Source organism: Carex rostrata, chromosome 20 (genome assembly GCF_964058835.1).
Source record: "Carex rostrata chromosome 20, lpCarRost1.2, whole genome shotgun sequence".
Lineage (NCBI taxonomy): Eukaryota > Viridiplantae > Streptophyta > Magnoliopsida > Poales > Cyperaceae > Carex > Carex rostrata.
This window is the reverse complement of record NC_135937.1, coordinates 504,695-520,568: the sequence shown is the minus strand read 5'-3', so window position 1 is coordinate 520,568 and position 15,874 is coordinate 504,695. Positions and strand designations below refer to the sequence as shown.

At 34.3% G+C, this 15,874-nt stretch overlaps 2 protein-coding genes across 3 annotated transcripts; one reads left to right on the top strand and one right to left on the bottom strand.

Moving 5' to 3' along the window:
- The first annotated feature begins 1,142 nt into the window (after positions 1–1,142).
- On the top strand, positions 1,143–4,909 carry LOC144572729 (protein REVEILLE 4-like). Of its 2 annotated transcripts, XM_078322399.1 has the most exons (9): positions 1,143–1,395; positions 1,656–1,713; positions 2,154–2,280; positions 2,471–2,614; positions 2,965–3,102; positions 3,579–3,700; positions 4,038–4,097; positions 4,443–4,512; positions 4,625–4,909. In XM_078322399.1, exons 1-8 carry the CDS (start codon positions 1,274–1,276, stop codon positions 4,509–4,511), a joined length of 840 nt encoding a protein of 279 aa, XP_078178525.1. In that variant the 5' UTR covers positions 1,143–1,273; the 3' UTR covers position 4,512; positions 4,625–4,909. The 2 variants fall into 2 exon arrangements, with proteins under 2 accessions (XP_078178525.1, XP_078178526.1); XM_078322400.1 differs by lacking the exon at positions 4,443–4,512.
- Positions 4,910–5,181: 272 nt separating this feature from the next.
- LOC144572730 (uncharacterized) lies at positions 5,182–8,236 on the bottom strand. Its single transcript, XM_078322401.1, has 4 exons — positions 8,082–8,236; positions 7,292–7,386; positions 6,784–6,998; positions 5,182–5,723 (listed from the first exon to the last, which is right to left on the bottom strand). The coding sequence occupies exons 2-4, from the start codon at positions 7,382–7,384 to the stop codon at positions 5,429–5,431; spliced, it is 603 nt and encodes a 200-aa protein (XP_078178527.1). The 5' UTR covers positions 7,385–7,386; positions 8,082–8,236; the 3' UTR covers positions 5,182–5,428.
- Between the last annotated feature and the right edge of the window lie 7,638 nt (positions 8,237–15,874).

The window sequence follows — 15,874 nt, the reverse complement described above, 5'->3', positions numbered from 1 at the left end:
AATTGACAACCATATATGGCAGTAAACAATGCATAATTAGATTACATATGTGCTCAATGTTGGCATTAAATCCAACAATGCACTGATATTAAAGGGCCCCGTGAACAGATTTTTTTTTTTTTTAAATAAGACTACTAGGTCTGTTTCATTTATTAAAACATATAAATTAACCCGAATTATGATTACATGGTCCGAAAATATAAGGTACGTTAATACAAAGGATGTGGATTATTCTTTATTTTCCTTCCTTGTCTTCCCTTCTTCTATTCTCTTCTAAGTTCTAAATCACACCTAAGATAGTTTGACTGTGTATAGAATACTCACGGTCGGATCAAAATTAATTCAATGCCTATTTGAAATAGAGCACAGTCCTCTTTGACTTTGAGATCCATGTCAGATTAAAATGGAGTACTCAAGTCAAGTATTAGACTGGATGTGAATAGCAAGGACGCGTCCATTGTTGAAGCAAATGGAGTGGGGTTGAATGTAGTTGCGAGAGGAAGTGTTAAATCTTAAATGGGCGAATGCGTGTTAGGCCTCCCTTTCCATTTCTCTCTACCTAAGCACTTGCCTCCCCTTTCTCCAACACATACCATGCCTATTCCTGTCCTTCGCTCTCAACCGTCCGATTTCCATCCATCGCTCATTCCTTGACCCTTGTAGACAAAAGAAGGACTCTTCCACAATGGGGAGCTTCCAAATTCTTGTACCAAAACCTACTGACAGGATAGAGTGATAATTTGGATGCACCTGGCATTTAATTAAATGGTCACACACTTAACATCCGTCACCAGATATTGATTCACAATTAAAATTTTCCAATTTGTTGAGGATGATTGGTTCTGTACAAATGGAGCATTATGTAAAATATTTGATGAAATCATTGGACCATCAATTTGATAAGAATTTGGAAAGGGCTAGAACAAGTACATATTTAAAACAAAACAATATGTTATTACACTTTTCTTCCTAGGTTTAATCGAGGTGCTTCACCATAAATTATACATAGACCAAGTCTAATTCTAATTAGCAATCTATCGCCTCTAAATTGAACGGCCATGATTCCGCCGACCATTTCAAAAAAAATCTGTGTGGCCAAGATCACATCTTTCCCTCTTCTCGCTAACAACCAGCAAAGCAAAGAGTCCATTCTTTTCGCGCCTAACTTGAAAAAAGAGAGAGATAGGAGGGGAACAGGGAAGGTGTATTTAACGAACCAACTTCGCCAAGATGGCCCATTCTATCTACTTACCAAGCATTTTAAAAAAAATCTATGCAGAGAAATATGGAAGGGGAAGCGCCTAGCAAGAAGCTTAGAAAACCATACACCATCACTCGGCCGCGCGATCGATGGACTTCAGAAGAGCATGACCGGTTTCTTGAAGCACTATTACTGTATAATCTCTCTCTCCACTCTTAGCTTGTTTCTTTTTTCGAATTTATAGGATCAGGGGTGTCTCGCTCTGACATGAAATTTTTTTGTTCAAAAAAAATTGCTACGCGCAAGTTAGGCATCAAATCTTGAAAAATATATAGAGAATGAATTTCATATAAACTCCCTTTTGCTAATTATTGTTGAAATTACTGAAAATTATGGTTTCCTTTTTAAAATTTTTGTTTTTGTTTTGTAATATGGTGAAATAATTTACATGTAGGTTCGGCCGGGATTGGAAGAAAATTGAAGATTTTGTTGGCACGAAGACAACAATTCAGGCTAGTAATTATAATTCTCTGCCTGAATTGCTCAAATTTCACTTTTCTAGAACTTTGATCATTTTATAAACATAAAAAATAATAAGTTGAAAATATATGGTTTTCCAAATAAGCAGAATTAAAAGATCGATATATGTATCTTTAACTAAGGTTGATTTTGCCAATTAGAGCATATTTTAACACCCCAACCAAATTTACCAAATTTACACACTCCATTAGCGATTGACTTGTGTTGCTATCTTGTCTCACTAGCTCATCTTTTATGGTTTGTTTATGGATCGGGGAACCAGATCGGGGATTATAAATTCCTATGCATATATATATGGACCAAATTCAAGAGAATCCAGGAAGAAAGCAACAAGTATCAACCATGAAAAGAACCTTAAATGCACCCACAAATGTATACTTTTCTAAATTTATGCAACCCTTCTTTTATTTAGATAAGGAGTCATGCACAGAAATATTTCTTAAAGATACAGAAGATCGGCTTAAACGCACATGTACCTCCGCCTCATTCCCGACGCAAAACTGGGCCACATCAACAATATCACAACTCCTCTGCTAATGGTTTAAATTTCTCCCTTTTCCGTTAGTTCTTATTCAATTGATCAATTCACAAAGAACCAGTACAGTTAGTGATAAATTATCTACAATTACTAAAAACACTCAATAACAATATATAATCTTAAAATTATACTGATCACAATCATATTGTTCACCAAAATTAAGAGTTTGAGTCGTCCACATTACTTTTCAGATGTTATACAGTTAGATCTCCCGCTTGCTCTTCCCGTGGGCCCCAGCTTCATGCCTACATGCAATTCGTGGGACTCACCTTCTACTTCATCGCATGTGCTGAATTATACACCGAATAATGCAGATGCTTTCGCAGAATACCTCAGTATGGTTCTCTAGTTAAAAGCTTGCTTTTATCAAGTCTTGTTGTTTTTGCCCTTATTCCCATCTAAATTTTGATTCCATTTCTTTTTCCCCACCAGAAGGTGCTATTGAAGTAAAATTCTCCAAAAAAACTAACTCTGATTTTTTTTTCCTCTTAATTGAGTTTGAAGGGTATATAGTAGGAAAAAAAAAGAGAAAAAAAAAAACTATTTTTAGCCAAGTTGATAGCTCGCATTGTAGATAAAAGAAATATATATAGAGGGAATAAGCATAACATGAGTATTGTTGATATTGCTTTAAAAAATATTCATGGTATTGATAGCAAGTTTCGTGTACTTATTTTGAATTTAGGTGTCCAAGGTCCAATGAGAAGGTCAAATTTGGATGATCAAAATTCAAATTTAGATTGGGCTGAAAGTTCAAGTCAAGCATGTAGTAATGAATATGCTCTAATGCCCCCCATTTCAAATCCAACTACCTCTGTTCCTGGTAACATTTTTCATACAATTATTTATTTTGGTTCTTAATTATACATCAGCATCTCAGATAATTGCATGCCATATAAAATTTATTCAAATTTCAAAGGAAATTAGCAGAACTTTGCACTATTTTTACTACTACGTGCAAACAAATAATACTTTCAAAGTAATTCATGGATATCATTTGCTAGTTGTCATCTTGCTTACAATGACTGTCAAATATTGTTTAAATTTTCAAAAAAAAAAAAAAAGAATCACACTTAAGAAACTTTCTTCCTAATTTATATTCTACTTTTCACTAATAAAACAATTTTGTACCTTATCTATAATTAGAAAGCTAAAATGCATAGTTAGATGGAAATTGCTATTTCCGAAAATAAATGATTAAGAAAAGTAAAGTAATATAAATCAGGGTCTGGTGGCATTTTTGCATGCATAACTTGTATCCTTGTAAGAATCTCATTTTGGTACTTTTCTTTGATGCAGAAATGCCAAATTTAAGTCAGGTATACTCTTTCATTGGGAACATGTTTGATCCTGAGACGACGAGACCAATTGAAATTTTTATTGAAAAGCTCAGGCAACTTGATCCCGTTACTTTGAAGGCTGTAAGAAAATGATTCTCATGAAATTTACTTTCTTTTTTTTATTTGACAAGTGGTAAAAGGACAGAAACTTGCAATCCAAAAAATATACCAAAAGGAATAGTTAAGGCAGCTCTAACTAAGCACTTAGAAGAAGTCATCTGCCTCAGAAAAAGCACATAATTTTCTTTGGCCACAAATATCATACTCATCATACCAACACACTTATAGGATCAGGATATCAGCTTGAAATTAAAGAATAACAGTATCAACACTGTCCAGTCATAATATTTTCACCAAGATAATCATGCAATTGACTTCTAAGTTGTAATCTTTTTCGAAATCTGATTTTCTCATGTAGCTATTGCAGATGATAAGGAACCTAACCGTGCAAATCTCAAGCCCTGATTTTGAGCCTCTGGTAAGCTTACAAAATCTGTTAATTCTTCTTTGATATAATTTATGTACTTCACCGTTTCAACAAAAGGCCAGCTAATACCCCGGGTTGACCCACCACTCCAGCACGCTTTGTCATGATCCCTGCCTTTGCCCATGAATTATGAACCTCGTACAAAATTTGTACAAATTCACACTTACAAAAAATCTGGACAAGTTTCATACTTAATTTCACAATTAACAGAAAAGAGTTCACATGTGGCAGTGTGGCACCCCAGAATTGACAGCAAATGAAATTATTTCGCTTTAGTGTAAATAATTATTTCCTTCTGCAAAAGGATTTGACTCAAAATCCCTCTCTACCAAACAGGAGAGGTGGTTCTCCACATATGATTCAGAAACAAAAACAATTGGAAAGTTCACACATTCACTCTCATGATGTACAATATTTTTTTTCTTATTTTTGTCTGTACTTCTTCAACTATTTTCCATTATTCTGTTGCATTGATATAATGATTTCGTTACATGACATTGTTTTTGGATGATGTGCAGAGCAACAACGGGATGTGAAAAATAGCTAGTGCGGTTTGGCACCAACTACTTTTTTTCATTAATACCTTGTAAAATTCATAAGAAACTGGAAGAGAAATAAAGGCACCGAAGATTTAAAGTGCGTATGTATATATGTACTTATGTATACAGATGAACAAGGAGATATCTTAATGTTATTTAGGATTGATAAACCGCCAATCGAATATTTTTGGAGCTTGTTTACTCTATGAACCATAAATTATTCTATGTTTTTTATGATATAGATATATCACTTGTGTCTTCTTCTTTCTTCTTTCTTTCCTTTTTACTATTTTGTTGATTTGCTTCCTTGTTGTGAATTGAATTTGATCCCACCTAAATCTGCTGTCTGCATACATTATACAAAAGAGTGATAGGGTATACACATCCAAACAAAGTATCCATAGTCCCTCCCTCCTAACTGCTTTTATAAGTTAATTTTAATATGTTTATTTTTTTTTATCATTTTTTAACTGCTTAAAAAATGATACAAAACAGGCCGGTCTAACAGGACCCCCGACCCCGTCATAGTATCATCGTGCAATATGATAAATACAATCATATTTGAAGCAATAAAAATTATTCATACTATACTATGCCAACAACGCAACTGATATATCTATATACTATCAAAGCAGCTAACAATTTATCATTTATGATACAAAATACCAACCACGGATCACCCACAATGCACTATCTTATAACCACAATTGTCACTCTAAATCGCATAATTTATAAGACAGGAATACTAACCCCCCACCATTTATTAATAAAACAACCGTTTTCTCAGGCCTTGTTTGGGGCATTGATGGCATCATAATCTGTCTCATACACCTGACCATATTGCCCCTTGGCATCTTCATCTTCATCAAAGTAGTCCGCCCGGGCATTTTGGGTTAGCATCTGACACACCAGCCAGAAGAGAGTGGCATCTAGAGCTATGAACCCAGCCCCACCAAACAGGCCGGTCTTCGCTGTGGGGCAAGTTGTGTCGAGGTTGTGGTGCACATTTCGGGAGAGGTGAAGCCCCTCTGTTACTGTGGCCCATGTAAAGAAAATCAAGGCCAATCCAGTTGTCAGCCTATAAAAGACAAAACAGAAAGAAAAGGAATAAGAGGCAAAAGACGGACCCTTATCAAGGAAATATCAGATCTGGTATTGTCAGATAGTACTATGAACCACATGATACAACCTCAGTGGGTGTGGTGATGTGTGCCTCAAACTGATGAAATGAGAAAAACAGTTAATTGAACAGATTAAGAATATGCCGATACTCAACCCTCACAACTCCTCTACCATGCCGTACCAGTAACAGCTAGGGGTGTCAATGGGTACGGTATGGGTCGGGTGGAGACATTTTCATACCCATACCCATTAAAATTGATTTTACCCATACCCTACCCATACCCATTAAAATTTTACTTTACCCTACCCTACCCTACCCATACCCATTAAAATTTTACCTTACCCTACCCTACCCTTACCCGTTAATATTATCAGGTAACTAAACGGTAGCGGGTGATAACAGATAATACTAATATAATAGTTAGTTTTATTATATTTTACAAATTAAATATCAAAAACTCATTCATTTCACAATATGTAATTGTATTTTTAATAAAAAAATAAAAATGAATGTGCAATCAATTCCAACTAAATTGTTTTTTATAAATGAAGAAAATTCAAAAACACGAATATATATATTTAAGTAGGTTGGAGATTGAATTATATATATATATGTAAATTTTATAGTTACCCTATAGGGTAACGGGTACGAAATAGTCATTACCCATACCCTTATCCATTTGATTAATAAATTTTTTTTTTTACCCATACCCAATAAGCTAACGAAAAAAAAATCTTACCCATACTCTCCTTATCGAATACGATACGGGTCGGGTAAACGGCTAAAAAGGTACCATTGACACCCCCTAGTAACAGCGTGTTAGGGCTGAAATCCTGGATGGTCACCACTTATTAGAAGCATACAATAGACCATATTGACCTTTCTTTTCTTTTTTTCTGTTTTTTTGAGGAAACATATTGACCTTGTTCATATTCAGTGTCGCACCCCTTTTCCTACAATTTTTTTGAAGAACAAAAATAAAAATATTCATGCAAAAAGTGACTTCTATACTTACTCGGCAATAGAAATGAACACAACCAAACTGAAACTTCGAAATAAAACTTCTCTTGGGACCGACTTCCCCTTGTAAGGGTAGAACACCACAGCATGGCCCACCACCCAAGCAACTAAAAGGGCCAGGATGGATAAGATCCCGAGTGCAACTGTCGGGTCACTCGGGTACTTGCAAATCGTAACATCTTTTCCTTTAATTGGGGTCCCATATGGAGGCTATGCATCATCAGTAATTTAAAAGAAAACATTAAAGTTGAGTAAAAATCATGGAAAAACTGTGGAGTTCCTGCTGATAGCTACAACAATAGGCAGGTAAACCATATTCAGGCCTGGTATTCTGAGATAAAACCTCAACTTACAAAAAATTCAAACCAATGGAAAAACATTTATAAAAAAGAATAAGAGCTCTAGTTAAATCGTTTCACAGTACCAGCTAATATTTTCTTAACCTGTTATTTGCAAGGCTTACACTTCATATGTGTTCTTTAGTTCTTGAACAAAGAGCTTACCTTTTTGTTTTCAGCAATCACACCAAGTAGGAAAGAGAGGATCCCAAAAAAAGTAACACCAAGTGCCAGATTCCATGTAGAATTCAGTGCCATTTCTTACCAAGAGATAAAAAATAAATAAATTAAAACACTAAGTAATAAAATGCACTGAATTTCAAGTACCTTGTTGTAGCAATTGCTATATCTATGATATGTAACCATTTGTGCTGGACCAAATGCTCAGATACACACAAGACCAAAACGCCAGATACAGTTAATAGTATTTATATTGAAAATAGCTGTGTGCAAATTACTTGATGAAGTATGAAAAATAACTAAGCATTTTTTTCCCTTGGAATAAGATTTACATTGTATGAATCACATTACAGTATTTCGTTAATTACATATTTCTTGACAACAGACCAATTGGTTGTGCGTGGAAAGGTTTCCTTTTGTCTTTCAGTTAGAATATTTCTGGGGTCTCATATCTAAATCATGCAATAATTGAGGCCTTAATTGGACAAACAAACAAGAAGAAATTTTACTAAAATTCTTTCATAATCAGGGGGAAATGCATTTTTTGGGTCCAAATATCTTCAAAATCGACTTAGATCTGAGATTACTTAAAGTCCCATATATGGTGAAACCTACATTGAGATAACAAATAGAAGGGGCAAAGAACAATTCCAGATTCAACTTCAGCACACAGCATGCCAGTGAGAAAAATCAATTGAGAAGCAAAATTTTAGAGGCAAAACTCAAACCATCAAGTAAATTAACTCTAAATAAATGAAATATGTTGCAGAAGTACCTTCTGACGCAACAATCAGAGAAAATCTGAGGAGAATCGAAGAAGCAAGCAAAAATGGGGCTGGGTTTGGTGCTGGTGAGTAACAACTAACAAGCGGATAAATATACGGGGGGGTAAATTCGCTAATAAATAGAAAATGGTGGGTATTTAGTTTTCGAAAAGGTTAGTCTTGTGTTCCAGGAGTGCGTATCCTCTGAGATATCTCAACTTTTGCGTGACCGACGTGTCCAGTGCCTATTCGGGAGTGATATGGGGTCAGTATTATGTTTGCTTTGAGATTCGTGCAGAACGTATTTAAACGGTTGGGATTTTCCATAAAGTCATGCAAAGTTTGAGATAGCTCAGAGGATACGAATTCGTGTTCCAGGTGGTTGTCCAGATTCACAGGAATCTTGCAAAATCGGTATTTCCTGTAACCTTTTCCTGTTTGAATTTAGTAAAGTTGGCAATACTGTGGCGGGTCGAACCCTTGAATTGTATTGAGTTTGACCCGACACATATTAATCTATCCGAAACATTTATAGATAGTCAGATATGAATTTGTTTTCTTTGAATATTGGTGAGATTCTTGCAATGGATTTGCCGTGTACTTATTATAAAGGACCCATGCATATCCTAGTAAATTCAAAAATTCTAAATTCAGAACCCACGCATATCCGGTAAAGCAACGAAATCAATGCAATTTCAAAAAGCAAAATAATAATAATAATAATAACGTTTTTAACTTACATCCGTCTACTTAACATCTTATAAAATATTATTTAATCCAGAATAATGAATATGAGGCCTACGTGCTGTTCATGAAGCAAAATAAAAATAAAAATAAATATGTTCTTAATTATTTAAATAAGACGTGTATTAAACTTATTAAAGTCGACTTTAAAATTTAATTTATCATCCGTTATAAAATCATTAACCATCAATTTGAAGTTCGCATTTTTTTTTTTTGTTTGCTCCTTGTAACAACCCAAAATTTTTGAATTATAATTATCTATCGTTAAATATTATTTTCATAAAATATTGAAACCACTATTATACGTCTAGTAAAAATAAATAAATAATGCAACAACAAACTTGTTGTTTTTTATTTGATTTTCTAAATAATTAATTAGATCAAATTTATTTTCATTAAATGTTTTTCCTCCCGGTTACTTTGCTGGTCTACTATATTCATTTCTATTTTTTCTAACTCCCGAGTATCATGCATTAAACCATCTCTAAATTAATAACCGACATCCTAAATCCCTCTTCAAAGGTGTCTTCTCTCTACCGATTAAAAAAAAAAAAAAAAAGTTCCGCATCTTTTGATTAAACCGTTTATAAATATATCCAAACCGCACCCCTTTATTCTTCTTCCCCTGTCATGTATATTAACCGTCCACCATTTCAATTCCCCTCTGATTATATCAATTCCTTAGCTACGAAAAATATAAAGAAATGAAGAGAGCTTATCATGACAATTATTTTGATATTCGATTTCAATATCCGATTCGAATTCTGACTACTTCGCTATGATTCTAATATGTCGTTGCGATTCGATTTGAAATTCTGAATATCTCGTTATCAAGTAACCAGACTTCTCTATAACTGTATTTTCGTTTTGTATGGTTGATTTTAATATTGCTATTGCATATTGAATTATTATGACATATTTAACATGATAGCGGGTATGAGGTTGGAATTTGATATGTGATTGTAGCCTCTCACAATTGGTTGGACTTCCCAATGAATTGGCGGTGTTGAAAATAATTAGTATATACATCTTGGAGATTCTCATATTAATTATTGGATCAAGGGATTATATCCAGATATGCACTCACCTCCTCTGGCGATATTTGCTTCTCTTCTTTAACAAGACCAGCTGTCTACAGTAAATAATACCAGCTGTATAATCTGTCCCTATTAAATTCTGATTCTTGTTTCTTTATTTGTTCCAACGGCTAATTGCCTAAATGTGTATAAGTAGCTTAGCTTTGTACCTTGTAATTTAAGAATATAATATCAATAAAATCAGAGAAATTCCTTTTATCAAAAGTTTCATGGTATCAGAGCAGAAAATATAACAGACCAATTGAGTCTGACTTTCACATACAATCTAATTCATTGATGGCGAACGCACCTGAGAAGACAGTTGCACCTTCTGAAAATACAAACAACTACAAACACTCAAATGTTGATTCATCATTACGCCTCTCCACCGTGCTGCTCAATGGCGATAACTATCTAACTTGGTCGCGTTCAGTGACAATGGCGCTTCACGGAAAAAGGTTAATTGGCTGGATAAATGGTAAAGTTTCTCTTCCTAAATCTGATAGCAATGATCCAAATAGTGAAAATAAATTGGAAGAATGGCGCTCAATTGACAATCTGATTATGACTTGGTTATTGAATTCAATGGAACCAAGCATATCAAATTTGTTTATTCTTTCATTTAATACCTCAAAAGATATGTGGGAAGGAATCAAACAAATGTACGGCCAACAGAATAATTATGCTCATATCTTCCAATTGAAACAAGATTTACTTCAAATAAAGAAAAAAACAAATCAATCAACTACCGAACATGTTGGATCTTTGAAATCAAAATTAGAAGAACTTGCCATTTACCAGCCCCCAACAATTGATTTGGGTAAATTACAGAAAAGAGCAGATCAAGAAAATGTTTATTTGTTCTTATCATCTCTTGATTCCTCTTTTGAGCATGTAAGAAGCCAAATTCTCCTCTCTCCCGAATTACCTTCTTTTGCTAGTGCTATCAGCCTTGTACAGAGAGAAGAAAGTCACAGGAAACTCATGAATCAAGGGAGCAATCAAATTGAAAGTGAACCCGAGAGAAGTGCTCTAACCACAATAAATGGTGGAAGTCACTACACCACAAGAGGTGACAACGGTAGGGGAAGAGGCAAAGGAAGTTCAAAGCGCAACTTGAAGTGTGACCATTGCAACAGAAACGGTCACGAGCGTGCTGGTTGCTGGTTTTTGTACCCGCATCTCCGGCCGAACAAGGAAAAGAAGTGGACTGGAGGTGATCGAGCGAACTGGAATGGAGGCGATCCGAGTGGGGGCGCGAGATCAAACCTGGCAGAAACCTCCACGAATGGAGAGGCGGTGGCATCTGTTTTGTCCGACTTAATTGAAAAACTCGGACAAAATGGCCAACTCAGTCAGGTGATGTGTACTCAACTTGGTCAGACGCTGAAGAAAACCCTTCCTGAATCGCAAGAGGACAGTCAAGCACCTCCTAGAGAAGGTAATTTTGCAGGTAAGCCCCTGAATTTTTTAGTTAATAGAAAAACAACATCAAAACCTGCATTAAACCTTTCTGCCAATTTTTCCAAAGACTCAGTGGCATTATCTGCCATGCATAAAAATTATTGGTTAATCGACTCCGGTGCCACAAATCACATGACTGGAAATTTAGCATTGTTACAAAATTTTACAAAAAATAATGATGACAAATCATTTGTAACAGTGGCAAATGGCACTAAGGTCCCAATAGATGGTCTAGGACAAACCAATTTTTTCACAAAAACAGTTTCAAACATTATGTACATACCATCTTTGACTTCAAATTTATTATCTGTGGGCAAGATCACAAAAGAATTAAATTGTAATTTAATTTTCTCACCCAACAATGTAATATTTCAGGATATAGTTACAGGGATGACGATTGGTGAGGGAACATTACAAGATGGACTATATATTTTAGATTCATTTAATTATTCTCATATTGCAAATTCTTGTTCTAGCAAAGATAAACTATGGCATTATAGAATAGGTCATCCTTCTGATAAAGTATTAGAAAAACTTTTTGTGCTACCAAATTTAAATAATGCTTGTTGTGATGTTTGTCGCTTTGCAAAACAAACAAGATCATCTTTTCCACTTTCTCAAAATAAAACAAATATATCATTTGAACTTGTGCATTCAGATGTTTGGGGTCCAGCTCCAATTGATTCCTATAATGATTTTAAATATTTTATTACATTTATTGATGATTTTTCTCGTACTACTTGGATTTATTTACTAAAAGCAAAATCAGAAGTATTTTCTACTTTTAAAGAATTTGTAAATTTGATATCAAACCAATATAATACTTGCATTAAAATATTACGTACCGATAATGGAACGGAATATGTAAACAAGGAATTTTCAAATTTTACAACAAATCTTGGCATTGTGCATCAAAAAACATGTGTTGGAACTCCACAACAAAATAGAGTTGCAGAAAGAAAAAATAGACATTTGCTTGAGGTAACTAGATCATTACTATTTCAAAATAATGTTCCAAAAATCTTTTGGTCCGATGCCGTTCTTACAGCGACATATTTAATTAATAGAACACCGAGCACTATTTTAAAAGATAAATCACCTTTAGAAACTTTGAATAATAAATTCATAAAACTAGATCATTTACGTATATTTGGATGCACTTGCTTTGTACACATTCAAAATAAGCATAGAGATAAATTGGACAAGCATGCTTCAAAGTGTATATTTTTAGGATACTCCTCAGAAAAAAAAGGGATATAAATGTTATGATCCCATCAATAAAAAATTGCACATATCAAGTGATGTTTCATTTTTTGAATTTGAACCATTTTTTCAACAAGAAGAAATTGATCAAAGGAAGGATTTAAATCATTTTGAACAACCTCGACCACAACTAACTATTTTTGAGCAAGGTATAAATCATGAGATAGGTACCGAAGAAATTCAACTTGAAGAAAATGAAGATCAAGGTAACAACTCACAAGCTCAAGGTGACATTACAAATTCAAACACGCTACGAAGGTCAGTTCGTTCCACTAGACCCCCTCAAAGGCTAAATGACTTTGTAACATACCATACAACTACATATCCAATTCAAGATTATATGTCATATGAAAATATTTCACACAATTTTTGTGCTTACTTAAGCTCTATATCAAATCAATATGAGCCCACTACATATCAAGAAGCAAATGAAAACCCATTATGGAGAAAGGCAATGGAAGAGGAATTGCATGCCCTTGAAAAAAATAAAACTTGGACCATTGTTACATTGCCTCAAGATAAAAAATCTGTAGGATGCAAATGGGTTTATAAAGTAAAATATAATAGTGATGGCTCAATTGAAAGGTATAAAGATAGGTTAGTAGCAAAAGGGTTTACACAAACATATGGCATAGACTATAAAGAAACATTTGCACCTGTTGCAAAAATGAGTACGGTAAGAGTATTGCTCTCAGTTGCAGTAAATCAAGGTTGGCAATTATACCAAATGGATGTTAAGAATGCTTTTTTGCAAGGAACATTAGATGAGGAAGTATATATGGACCTACCACCGGGCCACATAGAAAATGACAAATATTTGGTATGCAAATTACATAAGTCTATATATGGTCTCAAACAATCACCACGTGCATGGTATGCCAAGCTTAGCTATGCTCTTTTAGAATTCGGTTTTACCAAAAGCTCTGCCGATTCATCCATGTTCATTAAAATCAACAAAAACTCAACTACAATTGTTTTAGTATATGTAGATGATTTAATTGTTACTGGAAATAATAAAAATGATATTGAACTAATTAAACATCACTTGAAAACTAAATTTGAAATTAAAGACCTAGGTCAACTTAGATATTTTTTAGGAATTGAATTAGCTTATTCAAATAAAGGTTTGTTCATTTCACAAAGAAAATATACATTAGACTTATTAAAAGAAACAGGTAAATTAGGTGTTAAACCATTCAACACTCCAATGGAAATTAACAAAAAAATAAATCTCGAGGATGGTGAACCCTTAAAGAATATTGGTCAATTCCAAAGACTTGTAGGTAAATTAATTTATCTAACTGTCACTAGACCCGACATTGCTTTCGCGGTTAGTGCAGTAAGTCAATTCATGCATGCTCCTCGCACAAGTCATATGGATGTCGTTGAAAGGATACTTAGATATCTTAAGGGTTCACCCGGTCGAGGTATTTGGTTTAAGAAAAATAATGATTTGACCATTGTAGGTTTCTCTGATGCGGATTGGGCAGGAAGTTACGATCGACGATCAACCACCGGCTATTGTACATTTGTTGGAGGCAACCTTACAACATGGAAAAGCAAGAAACAAAGTGTGGTGGCAAGGTCGAGTGCCGAAGCAGAATATCGAGCAATGGCAGCAACCGCAAGCGAGCTAGTTTGGCTAAAACAATTGCTATACGATATGGGAGTTAAAAATGATCAACCTATGAAGATGCATTGTGATAACAACTCGGCTAGACACATTGCATCCAATCCGGTGTTTCATGAACGAACGAAGCACATCGAAGTTGATTGCCATTTCATTCGAGAAAAGGTGCAATCAAAGGAGATTGAAACGCCTTACATTAGCTCTAAAAATCAATTAGCAGATATTTTCACAAAGGCGTTAGATACATCGAGTTTTCAAACTATTTTACACAAGTTGGGTTCTATAGACCTATACGATCCCAACTTGAGAGGGAGTGTTGAAAATAATTAGTATATACATCTTGGAGATTCTCATATTAATTATTGGATCAAGGGATTATATCCAGATATGCACTCACCTCCTCTGACGATATTTGCTTCTCTTCTTTAACAAGACCAGCTGTCTACAGTAAATAATACCAGCTGTATAATCTGTCCCTATTAAATTCTGATTCTTGTTTCTTTATTTGTTCCAACGGCTAATTGCCTAAATGTGTATAAGTAGCTTAGCTTTGTACCTTGTAATTTAAGAATATAATATCAATAAAATCAGAGAAATTCCTTTTATCAAAAGTTTCAATTGGTTGGACTTCCCAACATGATATTGCATATGGTTGGACTTCCCAACATCAAAAGTTTCTTTATTTGTGCCTAACTGTATTTTCGTTTTGTATGGTTGATTTTAATATTGGTATTGCATATTGAATTATGATGACATATTTAACATGATAGCGGGTATGAGGTTGGAATTTGATATGTGATTGTAGCATCTCACAATTGGTTGGACTTCCCAATGAATTGGCGGTCTTCCAATGTTGGATGGATTTCCCATTAAATTGGTGGTTTAAAGGAATTGTGTTATGAGAATGTGGGAATCGCTTGTGATAGGGATTACACATGTGTGAATATGATGTGATTGGTTTTATGGATAACCTAGACCGACGTGCTATTGCTGGTTAAATATGCATGCATAATTTGATGTGTATTTGTGTAGATTAATCTGGCCTATTTGAATGGTTGTTAAACTAAGTCAATTGTAAAGAAGCGCGTCGTTAAATAACTGATTACTGAGCTTTGTATCTGACTCTATTTTGTTATTTTGTTTTCTATTTTGTTGGTGACGTAGGTTGACAGGCCAAGTAAAAATGCAATAATGATGTTATAATTACGCTCTTAATGGTAAAAATATGGGGTGTGACACTCCTCTAAATCCATCTTCTTTTACTTCTTAATTATTTAAGATAGGTGATGATTGCATGCCCTTTTATTTTTGGTCAACTATCTCAATTAATGACTTTTGACCAGAACTACGTTCTAGAAAATCGGTAGTGCATTTACATTTGACGCTAGTTCCACGTACAGGTAGGGACGATCCCAGTCTAAGCCAAAGAGGATCAATTGCCCCTCCCTAGATTTTAAAATTTTATAGAAATTCATAGGTTCGTATTGATTTTGCTCCTCTCTGAAATTTTATTTGTTCCCCTCTGAACTTTTAATTTGTAATTAATGTTAAATTTAGGGTTTAAATAGTGATAAATTTCTTGAATTCTAATTGATAATTAGGATTAGAAATCTGAGCATTGTAAATT

Excerpts from the sequence above, each read along its gene's own strand:
- LOC144572729 (XM_078322399.1), top strand. The coding sequence starts at position 1,274 with ATGCAGAGAAATATGGAAGGGGAAGCGCCTAGCAAGAAGCTTAGAAAA. Across the intron at positions 1,714-2,153 it reads GCACGAAGACAACAATTCAG|ATAAGGAGTCATGCACAGAA; the intron begins GCTAGTAATTAT and ends TCTTTTATTTAG. Across the intron at positions 2,615-2,964 it reads TGCTTTCGCAGAATACCTCA|GTGTCCAAGGTCCAATGAGA; the intron begins GTATGGTTCTCT and ends TTTTGAATTTAG.
- LOC144572730 (XM_078322401.1), bottom strand. The coding sequence starts at position 7,384 with ATGGCACTGAATTCTACATGGAATCTGGCACTTGGTGTTACTTTTTTT. Across the intron at positions 6,999-7,291 it reads TGATTGCTGAAAACAAAAAG|CCTCCATATGGGACCCCAAT; the intron begins GTAAGCTCTTTG and ends GATGATGCATAG. Across the intron at positions 5,724-6,783 it reads GTGTTCATTTCTATTGCCGA|GCTGACAACTGGATTGGCCT; the intron begins GTAAGTATAGAA and ends TGTCTTTTATAG.